This window comes from Durio zibethinus, chromosome 18 (genome assembly GCF_047325235.1).
Source record: "Durio zibethinus cultivar Kanyao isolate XHJ-2024 chromosome 18, ASM4732523v1, whole genome shotgun sequence".
In the NCBI taxonomy this organism is placed as follows: Eukaryota; Viridiplantae; Streptophyta; class Magnoliopsida; order Malvales; family Malvaceae; genus Durio; species Durio zibethinus.
Window position 1 is genome coordinate 11037257 of NC_143179.1, and position 15641 is coordinate 11052897.

At 34.1% G+C, this 15641-nt stretch overlaps 2 protein-coding genes across 2 annotated transcripts; one reads left to right on the forward strand and one right to left on the reverse strand.

Annotated features, from left to right (window-relative positions):
• The first annotated feature begins 2575 nt into the window (after positions 1-2575).
• On the forward strand, positions 2576-4613 carry LOC111300930 (myb-related protein 315-like). Its single transcript, XM_022896496.2, has 3 exons — positions 2576-3370; positions 3461-3590; positions 3696-4613. Exons 1-3 carry the CDS (start codon positions 3238-3240, stop codon positions 4237-4239), a joined length of 807 nt encoding a protein of 268 aa, XP_022752231.1. The 5' UTR covers positions 2576-3237; the 3' UTR covers positions 4240-4613.
• Positions 4614-7800: 3187 nt separating this feature from the next.
• LOC149513712 (uncharacterized) lies at positions 7801-8740 on the reverse strand. Its single transcript, XM_089748095.1, has 2 exons — positions 8730-8740; positions 7801-8200 (listed from the first exon to the last, which is right to left on the reverse strand). The coding sequence occupies exons 1-2, from the start codon at positions 8738-8740 to the stop codon at positions 7801-7803; spliced, it is 411 nt and encodes a 136-aa protein (XP_089604221.1).
• Between the last annotated feature and the right edge of the window lie 6901 nt (positions 8741-15641).

Genomic DNA, 15641 nt, shown 5'->3' on the forward strand with positions numbered 1-15641 from the left:
TAATTGTATGATTATGTATTGAGAACATGACATGGAGAAAAATTAAAATAGGGCAAGATTAAAAATTAATTAGCATTTTTTTTATTTATATAAAAATTTAACTTTCAAGATTACATATACAAATGGCATAATGTCAATTGGAAAGATAGTATTTTAGTAACTTCCTACTTATTTTCAACCCCTCCTAGTCAACTTAAAGCTATTTATATATTTTTTGACTTTTTCATTCCATTTTAAAATCTTATCTATGTGATGAATTTATTTTATTTTTCCCTTTCTTTTTCCAAGTTTTCTATCTTAATAATTTGGTACCAAGAAAAACATAATCACTGTTGACTTTCATTTGCAAGATGTAATCTCACTTTCTTGCTTCTGATTAGGTTGTTCTTGTTCATATATAATTATGACATCACTGCCTTTGTTTTAGAACAAAGGGGCAATTAAAAGTGATGTGACACCATGTTTGCAGCCATGAAAATGGATGCAAAGTAATTGTGGAAGGCAGCTGATATAGAGAAACTGGGGCAGTTTTCTCAAGTTTTCATCAGAACTTTCCTTTGTCTTGAATACCAATGAGTGACTTTGTACCATGTTGAATATATTTATAAGTTATATGATACAATTCACTTTGCAGCAAATAAGCATGACAGCAAAGTTGGGAAGACAGCACAGGGATTAGTCCATTGGATAAGAGGATGATTTTTTTTTTATTAATCCAGAGTTACGAGATATAAAGCTTAGTTTGTTATTATTGTTGTTGTAGGATTCAATTTTTATGTGAAGCATTTAGAAAATAAAATTCTGATGCATCAAACTTACCTTTTTGGTTCGACAAGTTCAGACAAGGAGTTAAAGGTTCTGCCATTTTGACTCTGTCAGAGGTTTGAATCAAGATCCCTGTCATTTCTCTTCCAATAGAATGTAGAAGGCATGATTCTCGTGCCAAACAAGTGATTATTTTCCTGGAAAAAGATGGGAAAATGACAATTATAATTTGATTTTATAATCCTATATTCTCCTCTCAAGTTCAATCCCACACATCACAGATCTTTCTTCAGCAAGTATATATGGTTTAATAGAGTACTGGACTCCAATATGATGTAAGGTCATGGTGTTTCAATATTTTCATCAGCTTTTCCTGTCCTGTGTCCATGGTTAGGTGCCATTGACTATATTTTAAGCAGTTGTCATTTGGTAGGATTTTTCTAGCAGGATGCTTAGATGCTGCTGTTTAAGTGGATGGCAACTTTGTCACCAGCTAATCATCTTTGCTATTGACTTATTTCACCAAAGATTAAGTCATAGATTACAACTGCTCCTATACTTTCAATAGGGAAAATAATAAAATTTTCAGTAAAAAAAAAAAAAGGATTATTGTAGAAATTGAAGTAATGTGGAAGGTGTCAATGTTCAAGGTTTGTTCAGTTAGTTAAAAAAGTTTTGTTTTTAGGGTTTGATTCTTACACAAGCAATTTGAAGGTAAAACCCTAAATATACTACATCAATGGTAGAGAATGCACGTAAGATTACCTTGGAAATTATAAAAAAAAAAAAAAAAAATTAAGTGAGCGTTTGGATGCAACTATACTTCCAGTGAGATGTAGTTAAGCTCCAATTACTATCAATTAAATTCAAATGCCAATCACTATTAATTAAATTCAAATGCCAATTTCAATAAAATTCATTAAGTATAAATTTTTTATTAATTTTTTTTCAATTATAGTTATAGTAATTTTTTTAATCGTAATTATAGTAATTATTTTTTTTTTTTTTAATTTCACCATTCATCTAAATAGATCTTAAGCAAAAAGGGGAGGATTAATCCTGCTACATATATGGCATAGCCTTTGATGATGCAATCAATCAAATGGTAAAAATCTGTTACTCAAGTTGGCCCATTGAAAACAATATTTCAAGAGCTGATTCATGTTTTGAGTGACAAAGTTGTGAACTAAGGGGGGGTTCAGACAATCTGGAAGTCTATTCACATTGGGAGAACTGGACAAACCTGATAATTATAGCTGCAAAATCAACTAGAATTAAAAGTAAAGAAAATAAAAATGTATGTAACAGAAGCTTTGCCAGGATATTCTAGCTTATTAATTGTATCCTCAAACCCCAACAAAGCCAGCATTGACCCCAACATAAAACAATAGATTTTGTATACGAATTATTGTGCATTATAGGGAATATTCATCACTTTGTACATGCATGAACCAGAACATATGATTACCTTCATTTTGTTTTTTTTTTTCCTTCTCAATTTTCCTTCTGTGTTAAGGGAATGTGTTGAAGGAGTCCCACTGAAACAAAAATGATTCATTTTCCTTTATTACATAGAAAAGTAATTGAATTCAGTTTCTTCAGGCTTGCTCCTTGTTCTTTTTGCCATTTTTTCACAAGCCATGACTGCACTCGATAAGTTCTAACGAACATTGTGACCCTCCTGTCTCAATATTTTCGTATATACATCATGTTGTATTCGTATTACATATCCGTGTCCGGTGTTTCATAGCTCTAAAGTATCCAAATTTTAATTAGTTAGAGGTTATTTAACCCCAAAAAGAAAATCTGTACATGATTGCTACATAAGAACTACTGAATTGAAGTTTTATTAAAAACAATTAAGCATGAGAGACACGAGTGGGTTTATTTTCTTTTTTAATTTTTTTCTGTCCTTGAGTGTTTGAACATTTACTGCTAAGTTAACCATATCTGTTACCAACTAATTACATTGACTTGTTGGCCAAAAAAAAAAGGTACAAAACTCAAGTGCATCCATGGTTGGAATTTCAGGGCACTCTCATATCTGGTGAAGGAATCTCTTCAACTCTCCCCCACACAGGAGAAAGTTACCTCCAAGGACAAAACTGGCCAGCTTATTTCTTTGGATTAATATAAATCAAAACCAATGAGAAGGAAAGACTTTAGTTGCAGGAATAAAATTTGTCAACGAGGACGACCCACGTTTGGTTCTTATATTAAGGACCATTTCTGTTGTCTCAATAGGGGTGGTGGCCATTTTATTATTACAAATCCTTCATGCTTTAAACCTTCAATCATGAATCTCCCTTCCTGAACAACATCCTGCCTTGCTTTTCTTTTTTAATGTCTGAATGAGCTGGCATAGCATCTTTATCCTGGACTGCAAGTTCCTTTTAAGCACCCTTTGGATTTCTAGTCTTGAAGTTGAACTTTCAAGGGGTCACTGAGTTTTTGATTGTCTAAGTTTTCGAAATGGGACGACAACCTTGTTGCGATAAGCTTGGATTAAAGCGCGGGCCATGGACAATTGAGGAAGATCATAAGCTGATGAACTTTATTCTCAACAATGGTATTCATTGCTGGCGAACGGTTCCCAAGCTTGCAGGTAATTATTCTACCCAGGCACATGATCTTGTGATTAAGTTGGGATGGTATGCCTAAAAATGGTAGCATTTTGTATGGTTGATGTATGCAGGTCTGTTGAGATGTGGGAAAAGTTGCAGATTAAGATGGATAAACTATCTGAGACCAGACCTTAAAAGAGGGGGTTTTACAGAATCAGAAGAAGATCAGATTATTCAACTTCATTCGCGTCTTGGAAACAGGTAAACATCACCATCTTCCTTGCAATATTCGTGGCAATGCCTGAGGATGATCAGTTTTTATTGCCAGTTAATGCTTCCTAGTAACACGATAAAATTTTGTTGTAGGTGGTCCAAGATTGCTTCACATTTTCCTGGTCGTACAGATAATGAAATCAAGAATCATTGGAACACTCGAATCAAGAAGAAGTTAAAGCTCCTTGGTCTGGACCCTGTGACACACAAGCCTATTGAGAAGGCAGAGAAAACTGATGGTAAAAATAAGATGACCTCAGACTCTAATTCATCTGATAAGCAAGAAGCAAGCATAGAGTCAAAGTCAGAGGATGATTATGGGATGACAGTTTCTCCAAGAAGAGATGAGAAACTAGAAGAGATTCTAGTAACTTTGGATGAAACAAATGATCTATTGAACAACTACCATATGTTGTGTGGAAGCTTTGATTTGGATTCATGGTTGAACCATGATATAAATACTTCTTCCTCTTACACATCTTCGTTCTCCTTGGAAGAATCCAACAATCCTTCAATGGGTGAAACCAACTCTATCCAAGAAGACTCTTTAAAGCAATGGGTTGTTAGTGTGGATTCATTTCTCTCATGGGATGGCTTTAGTCATCTGGAAGAAAATTCTTTTCTCCTTGGAAAATAGGCATTTGAACATAACTTTTTCCATGCCCAAGTTTCTTTACAATCCTATCATTTAGCAGTAAAAAAGTTCAGAAAAAGTGATTCAGATTGATGATATCTGCTACCAAAACTTCAACTCTTTTAAATCATCTGGAAATTGATCATTGTGTGTCTTGTTTATTCTTTGTAGCCGGTGTCAATCTTCTAGCATTTGACCAGAGAGCCATTAAAGCTTGATCCACTGCCCTGCCATTGATTAGTCTATTTTTTATCTGTCTACTTTTGTAACTGTAAACTTCTTTGTACCGTCACACATCATTATCAAAGCGTCCAAGGCTTACTTTCATCTGTTGCCTTTTAAAACAACATATGGTCTTTTACTTAACTTGATTTTACAGGAAAAAGCAGGGAAATGGAAGAAAAAAGAAAGAGAAAAAGCCGGTATTGGTAGGGAATCAGATAGATGCCCCTCGATGTCTGCCAAGATTATGTCTCTTAATTATAAGCTTTCTGCAATATAATACATTAGCACTCTCATTTCTTTATTTTTAACTTTTTTGGCCTTTATCTGTAATGTCATTGAAGAAACTGCTTAGTGCTTAGCACTGAAACTGAAGTGGATCAGCTAAGAGTTGTTTATTTATGTGCATGCATCTGTAGGTTATTGCAGGGAAAGGAATCTTAATATGAAACTCAAAAATCTAACCCTGGAAAAGAGTCGGCATTTCTGGAATTGTGAATGTATCGGCTCTAAAAGCCGATCAATGGTCTGACTGACAAGAGACAGTGCCCCAATGAAAAACATGATCTAAGTTGTTAAACACTTTCTATGACAGTATCCAACCTTTCTAAGACATATCATTCTTCACAAATATAGGTGTTCAGAACTTGGCTAGTAACTTGTAGCTTAAGTAATTCTTTTGGTACAAAGGACCATAGTTTGAGATAAACGAATTTCATGCATTGGGATTTGAATTCCAAACTTGCTGTATGCTACCTCTCAAGAATGATTTCATGAACCAACTGATCTAAACTCGAGTTTGTAGCTTAAATAAATTCAACTTCTTGAAAAAGATCAGTCTAATAATTGACAGTTAGGAAAACCAACCTCAGCAGCAGAATAGAGTGAAAAAAAGGAAAGAAAAAGACAGAAAAATACTAAAAGTTCATAAACCAAGTTTCAATACATTATTATCTGTTGATTACCAGGTGTGAATTGACACCAAAACTAATTACAATGACATATTTGACTAAATTAACAAAGGGATGGTTAGACCTCTAAACCTATCAGAAAACAAGCTTCTCAGAAAATAATTTGACCTTGCTGATCAAGGTATCAAACAGATCTATTGAAGTATAAATTGAAGAATTATTGATATAAATAGCTCCAACTCTCTTCAAGTTGGGTATTGCTTTAATAAGTTATTAATTATTTATCTGCTTTAACATGAAAATTTTGAGATTTTATGTCATTAAAAAAATTCTTGTAATATTTCGATATGGGATTAAAGTGTCATATAAAACATTTGATGATTTCTTTTAAGCTTAAAGACAAACTAAATAAAGTCATGTCATTAACTTTTCTTAATTAAGATTAGTGTCTCAAAAATCCCTTGGAAGGCAAAAGTACTGAAAAAAGCAGTGTTAAAAAAACATGTTTTACAATTTTTTTTCTGGTCAAATATGATAGGTCAAATATGATAGGCCTATTATGTTGAAGCCCCTAAACAACTAACAAGATCAGATTAATCCCAAACAAAAAAATCAAACATCAGTTTGGTACTAACCAGTGTAAGTGTCACGGGCTCTGACCGTTAAGCCAAAATCCATGCGGCCTTAAATTGAGATTGGACTCCTTAAGCCTAAGTCAACCTATGAACCAAGCGTGCAGGCATTAAATCAACTGGAAAGGCAGAATATGCAAGCTAAGAAAACAAGAGAATGCTGAAATGCTCTGTATATTACTGAAAGGTGAATGATGATACAACTGAGGGTGGGGTGACCCTTTATTTATAATTGAGGCTCCAACACTGTTATGGCTACTTCCTAAAATTAATGGATTACATGATTTCTAAAAATAAGGGATTACACATTAATACATAGATTACACCATGATTCTAAGGATCTCCTTTTGATTCTAAGGGTTAACCAAATCTCCTACTATGTGCTGTCGATCCTGAATGCTTTTAGATTATTCTGGATCAGTCCTACTCTCTCGAGTCCACCTAGGTGTGGTACAAACATGTTGCAAGTTTGGCCTTGGTCTTGCGAGCATGCTTGATTACTGTGCAGGTGGTCTGGATGCCTCTAACATGCTTATTCCGCAAACCCCCTACCTCTATCCCTGGTGCTCAAGCCTGAGCCACTGATGCGCAGGCCTTAGCTCCTGGTTCATCCCGTCCAGGGCGTGACATTCTTCCTCACCTGATTGCGCGACACCTTCGTCATGTCCTCTATATAGAACTGTCTGATCTGGTCTTAAAACTATCATAAGTCTTCTGTTAGTTCCCAATTAGCTTCACTGTCTAGAAGTTTCTTCCATCGTACCAAGTGCTTCTGTCTTGGTTGATAATTCTGTCGCCTCACTACCTGATCAGCAAGAATGCTTTGGACTTTCTTATTATATAAGGTCTTGGCTTCAAATGGTGCACGCCTTCACTCTACCTGCCCTAGATCCCCTTGGTCCTTATGGAATGGCTTAAGCATACTAACATGAAATTTGGGTGTACCTTCAATTTTGATGGCATATCTAGCTCGTAAGCAACCTTGCCTACCCTTTTAAGAACTCTGAAAGGCCCCTCATACCTCTGGACTAAACTAAGCCATTATGCAGGTTTTTGTGGTGCATGATGGGGTACAATTTCACCAAGACCAAGTCCCCTACTTGGAACTGTACATCCTTTAACTTTTAGTTTGCCCATTACTTAAACTTCTTTGTAGTTTTATGTAGATAGAATCTGGCTAAGTTGATTTGCTCCTACCAAGCTTTGGCAAACTTATATGTTGCTGGATTAGGCTCTATGTAACCTATTGTAATCGAACTAGGTGTTAGCGATTGTTGCCCTGTCACGATCTCAAAAGGGCTTTGGTTCATTGCTTCACTCCACTATAGGTTTTATGAGAATTGGGCAACATTAAGCAACTTGGGTCAGTCTCATTACATAACACTCATATAGTGTTTAAGGTAGACTTCTAACAATCTATTTACTTGTTCAATTTGCCTGTCAGTCTGGGGATGCATACTGGTGGAAAAGTTTAAGTCTGACCTTAATAACTTAAACAATTCAATCCAAAATTGCACTGTGAATCACCCGTTTCGATCACTAACAATGGTTTATGGTATTTTCCAGTACTTAACCATGTTTTTCAGAAACAAACGAGCTGCCTCATTGGTTGGGCATTCTTTGGTTATTAGAATGAAAGTTCTATACTTGAAAAATTTGTCCACCATTATCATAATGCTCCTAAACCCCTTTACCTCAGGTAGATTGACTAGGAAATCTAGAGTGATACTTTTCTATAGTCACTTTGGTATAGGCAAAGGCTTCAAGAGACTAGCTGGTGGCTTAAGCTTTACCTTATTTTATTGATACACAAGATAGATTTTCATATAGGCCTCAACATCATCCCTTATGTGTGACCAATAGTAACCATCCTCTAATAAGGCTAAGGTGTAGCTTACCTCTAAGTGATTAGTCCACTTAAAATCATGGCACTCTTGCATAACCTCCCTGCAGAGCTTTTCATGCTGCGACATAAACAACCTGCTACCTTTGGTGTATAAAAGATCATCTTGCAACCAAAACCATCTAATCTTACCTTGCTTGGCATGGTCGATGAAAGTCTTAGCTATAAGATTGTGGGATAGCCTTTCTCTTATGTACGACACCAAAGATCCTTTCAGTTGGCCAATGGCAACAAGGCTTGCCTTTCGACTTAGGGCATTTGCCACTGTGTTTGCAAGCCCAGGTTTGTACTCTAACCTATAATCAAATTCTATAAGAAAGTCTTACCAACGAGCTTGTTTAAGGGATAATTTTTTTTGTGTTTGAAAGTAACTGGTTGCAACATTATCGATTCTGACCATAAACTTTAACCCCAACAGGTAATGTCGTTAAGTGCACAAGCAGTGCACCATTGCTGTCATCTCTTTTTCTTATATTATGTATCTCTGTTCGATCTCATTGAGCTTCATGCTTTTAAATGCAACCAAATGGTTCTCTTACATCAGCACGCCCCTTATCACAAAGTCTAATGCATCCATATTCACTATATATAGTTTATGGTTTGGTAAGGCTAACATTGGCTCTTCTATCATTATTTATTTTAACTGATCAAAGGCTTGTTGGCAATCGATGCTCCACTCTTACACTTTTTTTTGAGCAAATCAATCAATGGCGTGATGATAGATGAGTGACCTTTGATGAAGTGCTGATAGTAGTTAACTAGCCCAAGGAATGATCTTAGCTCGTTGACTTTAGTTGACGATTCCCAATCCAAAATTGCACAGACTTTGCCTGCATCTATGAGTATCTTGCCACTTTCCATTATGTGGCCTAAAAATGGTACCTCTCACTGGGTAAGTGAGCATTTTTTTTTTACGAATGGTTTATTTTATCGTAGCACTTTAAACACCTCTCTCAAGTGGTTTACATACTCTTCTAATGTTTGGCTATAGATTATAATATCATTAAGATAAACCATAATAAAATGATCAAAGAACAATTGTAATACATTGTTCATAAGCATGCAAAATGTTGTCGGAGCATTAGTTAGTTCGAATGGCATAACCAAGAATTCATAAAAGCTATAACATGTGACACATGCAGTTTTGGGCTATTTTCTCTTTGCAATCCTGACCTAGTAATACCTTGACCACAAATCCAACTTGGTGAACCACCTTGCATCTTTAAGTTAGTCAAACAAGTCAATAATGAGAGGAATAAGATACTTATTCTTAATGATCGGTTTATTCAGTACCCGATAGCCAAACACAACCACAATGACCCATCATGCTTACATTAAAATAGAAATGCTTGCATTAAAATAGAATCGGAGTACCATATAGGGCCTTAGATGGCTTGGTGTAGCCAACATTGATTAGCTTTTTAAGCTACTTTTTCAACTCCTTTAACTCTGAAAATGATATTTAGTAAAGGGCCTTGGCTGACGGCTTAGCCTTAAGTACCAACTTGATCTTATGGTCCACCTCTATTTTAGGTGGCAACCTACTAGGCAATTCTTTGGGTATCATATAGTTAAAGGACTCCAGCACTTTTAGCACTTCCAAAAGGGTGTCAAACTTTATTTCACTAGTTTCATCATACTTCAAGGTAGCCAAAAAGGTGTCTTTATTCTTGCACACTATCTTGGCAAATTGAATGAGTGACAACACCTTAGTCCCAAAGCCAGACCTGTCCCTTAATGGTACAAAATATTGGCATCATGTATCCAGAATGCATATGCAGTTGACAAAAAGCACAAGAAGAGCATTAATCTGAACAAGAAAATCTAAACCAATTATAAACTCATAATCATCTAATGGTATTACTTTGATAGTCTTTTTGCCCTTTCAATCTTCAAGTTGTAGCTTTACCCTATGTGCCACTTTAATGGTCAAAATCACCTTAGAGTTGACTGTCTTAATGGTACCAATCTCTTTGTGCACCTTTAGGCCAAGTTTCTGGGCTCTAACACCAAAAACAAATAAATGTGAAGCTTTCGTATCCACAAAACATTCACTTTTTTGCCCGCAACCAATAAATCTACATATATTAGTCCCTTTAACTTATAGCTCTTTTTTTTTAGATTGCATTGAGCACAATCGAGCCAAGCTTAGTAGTTTTCTTTTCTAGCTTCTCATCTGACCCTTTGTCTGTAGCAACTAGCTTACCTTTCTTGGGATAATTTTATGCTTTATGTAACCTTCCACATAAGAAGCAAGTGATTGACTTTTAGTCTCTCTTAGCCTTTACTTCTCTATTGGCAACTTATCTTGGCCATCCTTATCTGAACGATCTCGATCTTCATCTTTAGATTGTCGGTCATGGTCTTCATCTTTGGACTATCGTTCTCGATTTTTCTTACCTTTGCCCTACCTCTTGGGCTTGGAAGACTTGAACTTGTTTTGTAGCCTAAACTCCATCAGTGACTCAATAGTAGTCATGGCCTTGGCTAGATCACAAACTCTCATTCTTTGTAGCTTATACTTCACCCATAACTTAAGCTTATCCACGAAGGCAAATAGACCTTCGGTCTTACTCAGATATGAAATCTGTAACATTAATTCAAAAAATTTTTTGACATATTTTTGTATCTCTCTTTGATGAGTAAATCAATGTAACTTTGCCAACGCTTCTTCATTGATGTACTCGAGGTAGAACTGCTCTTTGAATTCTTTTTAAAACTCTTTTCAGGTTTCAATCAAGGACCACCGTGCCTTATATTATCACACCTGCACCTCTATCACAATAAGACAACATCAGTAAGATATATTGAAGCAATGCTTACCTTAGTAGCATCATTTTACATTCCCGTGGCTTTAAAGTATTAGTCCATCCCCTATAAAAAGTTATCCAATTCCTTGGCAGCCCTAGTCCCTTGAACTTTTTTGGTTTGGGGATATCCACATGGGACTTAAGCACTTAAGCGATCAAATCATTCCTAATGACTGTTTTATAAGCAGTGAGCTCTTCCTTAAGCTCTTTTATTTTCTTGAGCATGGTTTCTACCAAGGCCTCCAAGCTGGGTAATCATGTCGATGGTCTGATTCAGAGCCATTTGTAGCTTATCTTTGAATTTCTTTTCCATGGAGTCTAACTCTTCGATGTAAGTCTTTACTTCATCAAGTTTTTTCTACACATTGTCTACTATCACCTTTATCTTGACTAACCGCCTATCTATGGTAGACCATATATCTTTCGAACTAGCTTTCTTCCTTTTTCTGCGACCTTGCTCTTGGGCTTCTAGTTGTTGGCTATCAATATTGCTTTGGGATACAATTTTTGTAAATATTTTGTGTGTGACCTGAACACAACTAAGTAAAACTTGCTTTAATACCATTTGTCATGTGCTCTTACCTGTAAGTTAAAAGCCATGTGACCTTAGACTGGGATTGGACTTCTTAAGCCCAAGTCAACCTATTAACTAAGTGTGAGGGCACTAAACTAACTAGAAAGGTAGAATATGCAAGCTAGAAAAATAAGAGAATGTTGAAATGCTCTGTATATTACTAAAGGCTGAATAATGATATAATTAAGGGTGGGGCAACCTTCTATTTATAGTTAAAGCCCCAGCATTGTTATAGATATTTTTTAAAATCAAGAGATTACATAATTCCTAAAAATAACGAGATTACATAGTAATACATAGATTACACCCTGATTCTAAGGATCTCTTCTTGATTCTAAGGGTTAACTAGATCTCATGATGTATACTACTAATTCTAGATGCTTTTATATGATTTTGGATCGGTCACATTCTCTTGGGTCTACATAGGTACTGTTCGAGCATGTTATGGGCCTAATACTAGTCCTGCAGGCAAGCCTGACTACTATGCAGGCAATCTAGATACCTCTACCATGCTTATTACGCAAACCCCACCCTTTATCCCTGGTGCTTGAGCCTGGGCTGCTGGTGCACGGGCTTTCAGCTCCTAGTGCACCTGCCCAATGCGTGACTTAGGCATGTGGTGTGGCTTTTGGTATCAATGTACAATTTAATTAATGGTCACATTTATCATCATTGATTTGTTAATATAAAAATTAGAGCGATAATTAATAGTTTGTCCAAAGTCCAAACTGACATTATTGAGCTTATATATTAAGATTTTATTTTTAAAATATTTTTTATAAGAATCTAATCGTATAAAAAATTTAGTAGCAATTACAAAAAGAGAAAATGATGAAAACTTTATTGTAATGACTTGAATATTACAATGAAGCTTAAGGCCTATTTATATAGAGGTAAACTGTTACAAAATAGAAAATACAATGAATAGAAATAATGACTAAATCAATTCTTATAATCATATAATCAATATATAAATCAATATCTAATATTCTTTAAATTAATATCAAATCAATCTACAATATTACTAAAATATTATTAGAATAGTATTATCAATCTATAATATTATTAGAATACATTGACACCCTTCCATAAACTCAAAATGGTAATATAGAGGCCAACTTGAGTTTGAAAACTTGGACAAGAAATTAACCAAGTGGATGTGATTTAGTAAATATATATGCTTTTTGATCAACACGATAATAGGAACAAGTCGAAAAGTTTGAGCAAGCAAATGGTGACGAATGAAGTGATAGTCAATTTCAATATGTTTAGTACGCTCATGAAAAATATCATTGTGAGCTATCTGAATGACATTTTGATTATCACAAAATATAAGAGTACTAGAGTGATGAAAAATACTCATATCTTAAAATAGGACACTATAGTTTGTTTATTACTTCTCCAAGAAATAAGAAAAAAACCAAGAAAAAAATAGTAGCCTATGGTAGAATGACGATTAGTAGGATCTTTTGCCCAATCAATATCATAATAACAATGCAATTCTAAAAGGAAACTAAAGAAAAAATGCAAATCATTAAACATAGTACCCTTGATATATCGTAGAATCTAGAGAACAATAGCAAAATGAGTAAATTGAAGAGCAGACTGAAGTTGATTAACCAGATGAACAACATAGGTAATATCTAGATGAGTAACTGTCAAGTATATGAGACTACCTATCAAAGTTCGATACAAAAAAGGTTTAAAAATAGTGTACCATCAGAAAAAAAAAGCTTCAAATTTTGTTCAAGTGGTGATGATGCAATCTTACTATCAGTTAAACCTACTTGAGTAATAAGATCAAAAGCATACTTTATTTGAGACAAATGTAAACTAATAGAATCATTAGTGACTTTAAGGCTTAAAAAATAACTCAAAAGATCAAGATCTTTCATCTCAAACTTAGAATGAAGAAAAGTCTTTAGATCTTGAATATCATTTACATCATTACCTGTAATGATGATGTCATCCACATAAAGTAAGAGAAAAGTATTACCATTTTCAGTAGTTCAAGTAAAAAAGATAGAATCATTATTATTAGATGTAAAACTAAGTTATACGATAGTGGTACTAAACTTCGAGAACCAAGCTCTAAGGGTTTGTTTAAGACTATATAAAGTACGTTAAAGATGACAAACCATGTTGAAAGGTATAGATGAACTAAGATGTGGCTTCATATAGACTTTCTCGACGAGATCACCATTTAAGAAGGCATTTTTAACATCCATTTGAAAGGTTGACCATTTTTTAGCTGTAACAATAGCTAATATTGAATGAACAGATGTGAGACGTGTAACTAGGGCAAAAGTTTCTTTATAGTCAATGCCATATTCTTAAGTAAATTCTCAAGCAATAAGATGAGCTTTGTAACATTCCATTGACTCATCAGATCTGGTCTTAATCCGATCTAGTCTTGATCTTATATACCTACTTACAATCAATCATTAACTTATTAGAAGGTTGTTCAACAATATCTTATTTATGAGTTTTCTCAAGAGCTTGAAGCTCTTTTGCCATTATTTGTTGCCATATAGGATTAGAGATAGCTTCATGAAAATTATGATGTTCATGTAACATTGCTAAAATATAATAACAATAAAAATCACAAAGTTGAGTGTTGGGTTATCTTACCCGGGTAAAACGACGAAATGAAGGTGGTATATATAAAAAAAGGACAACTATATCAATAGAAGCCTTAGTCAAATCAAACATAGTAAGAGTGAAAGAAGATAGATCACTGTTCGAGTCAAAAGTACCTATAATAGTATCTTTATTTGAAGAAAAATAAAAAAATGAATTGGCAAAAATACATGGAGAAGAACATAATGAATTTAATGAGGACACACTAGTGAACTTTTTATGTTCCCAAAAAACTATATGTCTAAAAATGCAAAAATGTTTAGACATTTGATCATAACACCTATACCTTTTATGTTCTATAACATAACCCAAAAAATAACAAAATCTAGCTTTAGGTTCAAGTTTAGTCCTTTTATAAGTAGGAAGTAGAACAAAGCAAGTATATCTAAAAACTTTGAGAAAATGATAATTAGGTGCCTTATTATATAGACACTTATAGGGAGACAGTGTGCCTAATAATGGTGTAAGAACACGATTAATAGTGTAAATAGCAAGAAGAGCAGCTTCACCCCAAAAATATTCAGAAAGAAAGGAGAAAATAAGAAAGGCACTAATTGTGTCAAGAATATAACGATGTTTTCTTTCTACTCGACCATTTTATTATGAAGTATATGGACAAAACTTATGAGGAAGAGTCCTATCATTTTTTAACAAGTTATGAAACTTAATTTTTATATATTCAACAGCATTGTTAGACCTAAAAATTTTTATTTTTTTAGAAAATTGAGTTTGTATCATGTTATTAAATTCATAAAAAATGGATAAAAGTTTAATTTTTTGTTTGAATAAATATATCCAAGTATAACGAGAGAAATCATCAATAAATATAACAAAATAACATGAACCTCCTAAGGTTGGTGTGGGAACTGGACCCCAAATATCAAATGGACTAAATTAAAAAGAGTAGATGAGATAAAATCACTTTTATTAAAAGGTAAAACACTTTGCTTTCCAAGTTGACAAGACAAACAATAAAAAATATCATGAGAAATATTCCCTAAAACACCAGTGGAAGCAAGTAACTTTATTTGAGAAATAGATGCATGTCCTAGCTTAAAATGCCATAAATCTAAAGAAATTGTAGAGTTAGTTATTGGAGATATAGCAACAGTAAGCAAATATTGTGAAATTTTTAAAGTTTCAAGCTCAAACAATGTTTCAACCTTATACCCTATCCTAACTTTTTGACCTGGTTGAGGATCCTATATAATACAGTCATATTGTTGTGAAAAATGCAAATTAAGATCAAAGTCACAAAGTTGGCCAACAAAAAGTACATTTAAAGCAAGATTAGAAACAAGGTAAGTGTCAAATATACATAGCTTTGAGGTTTTAATATTACTAATGTAGCTTGCTTTTAAATAAAAAATGGGTCAACAGTTATATGATTTTCACAAATAGTATCAAACAACCAAACATTAATTGATGTAGCAGCAGACATGGTAAAAATATAAGATCAAGATAATACTTGATTGAACAAAGTTTGAAGATTAGTGGTGGAGATTGTAATAGTTTTAAAAAAAGACTTAGAATTATTTGGTTCAGTGGTTATTACTGTAACAGTCTTGTTAGTGTGAGGATCATGAATTAGACTACCGTTATAATGATATTTAGCTCTACATTTCTAAATGGGATGATTAGTCCTACATCTTGAACAAGACTTGTGAAAAGTAGAGTTAGTATTTTTTTGAAGAATAACAGTAATAATAGTAT

Bases quoted from the DNA above. Each gene is read 5' to 3' on its own strand.
- LOC111300930 (XM_022896496.2), top strand. From the start codon at position 3,238: ATGGGACGACAACCTTGTTGCGATAAGCTTGGATTAAAGCGCGGGCCA. The intron at 3,371-3,460 runs GTAATTATTCTA...TGATGTATGCAG, and splicing joins AACGGTTCCCAAGCTTGCAG to GTCTGTTGAGATGTGGGAAA. The intron at 3,591-3,695 runs GTAAACATCACC...ATTTTGTTGTAG, and splicing joins CATTCGCGTCTTGGAAACAG to GTGGTCCAAGATTGCTTCAC.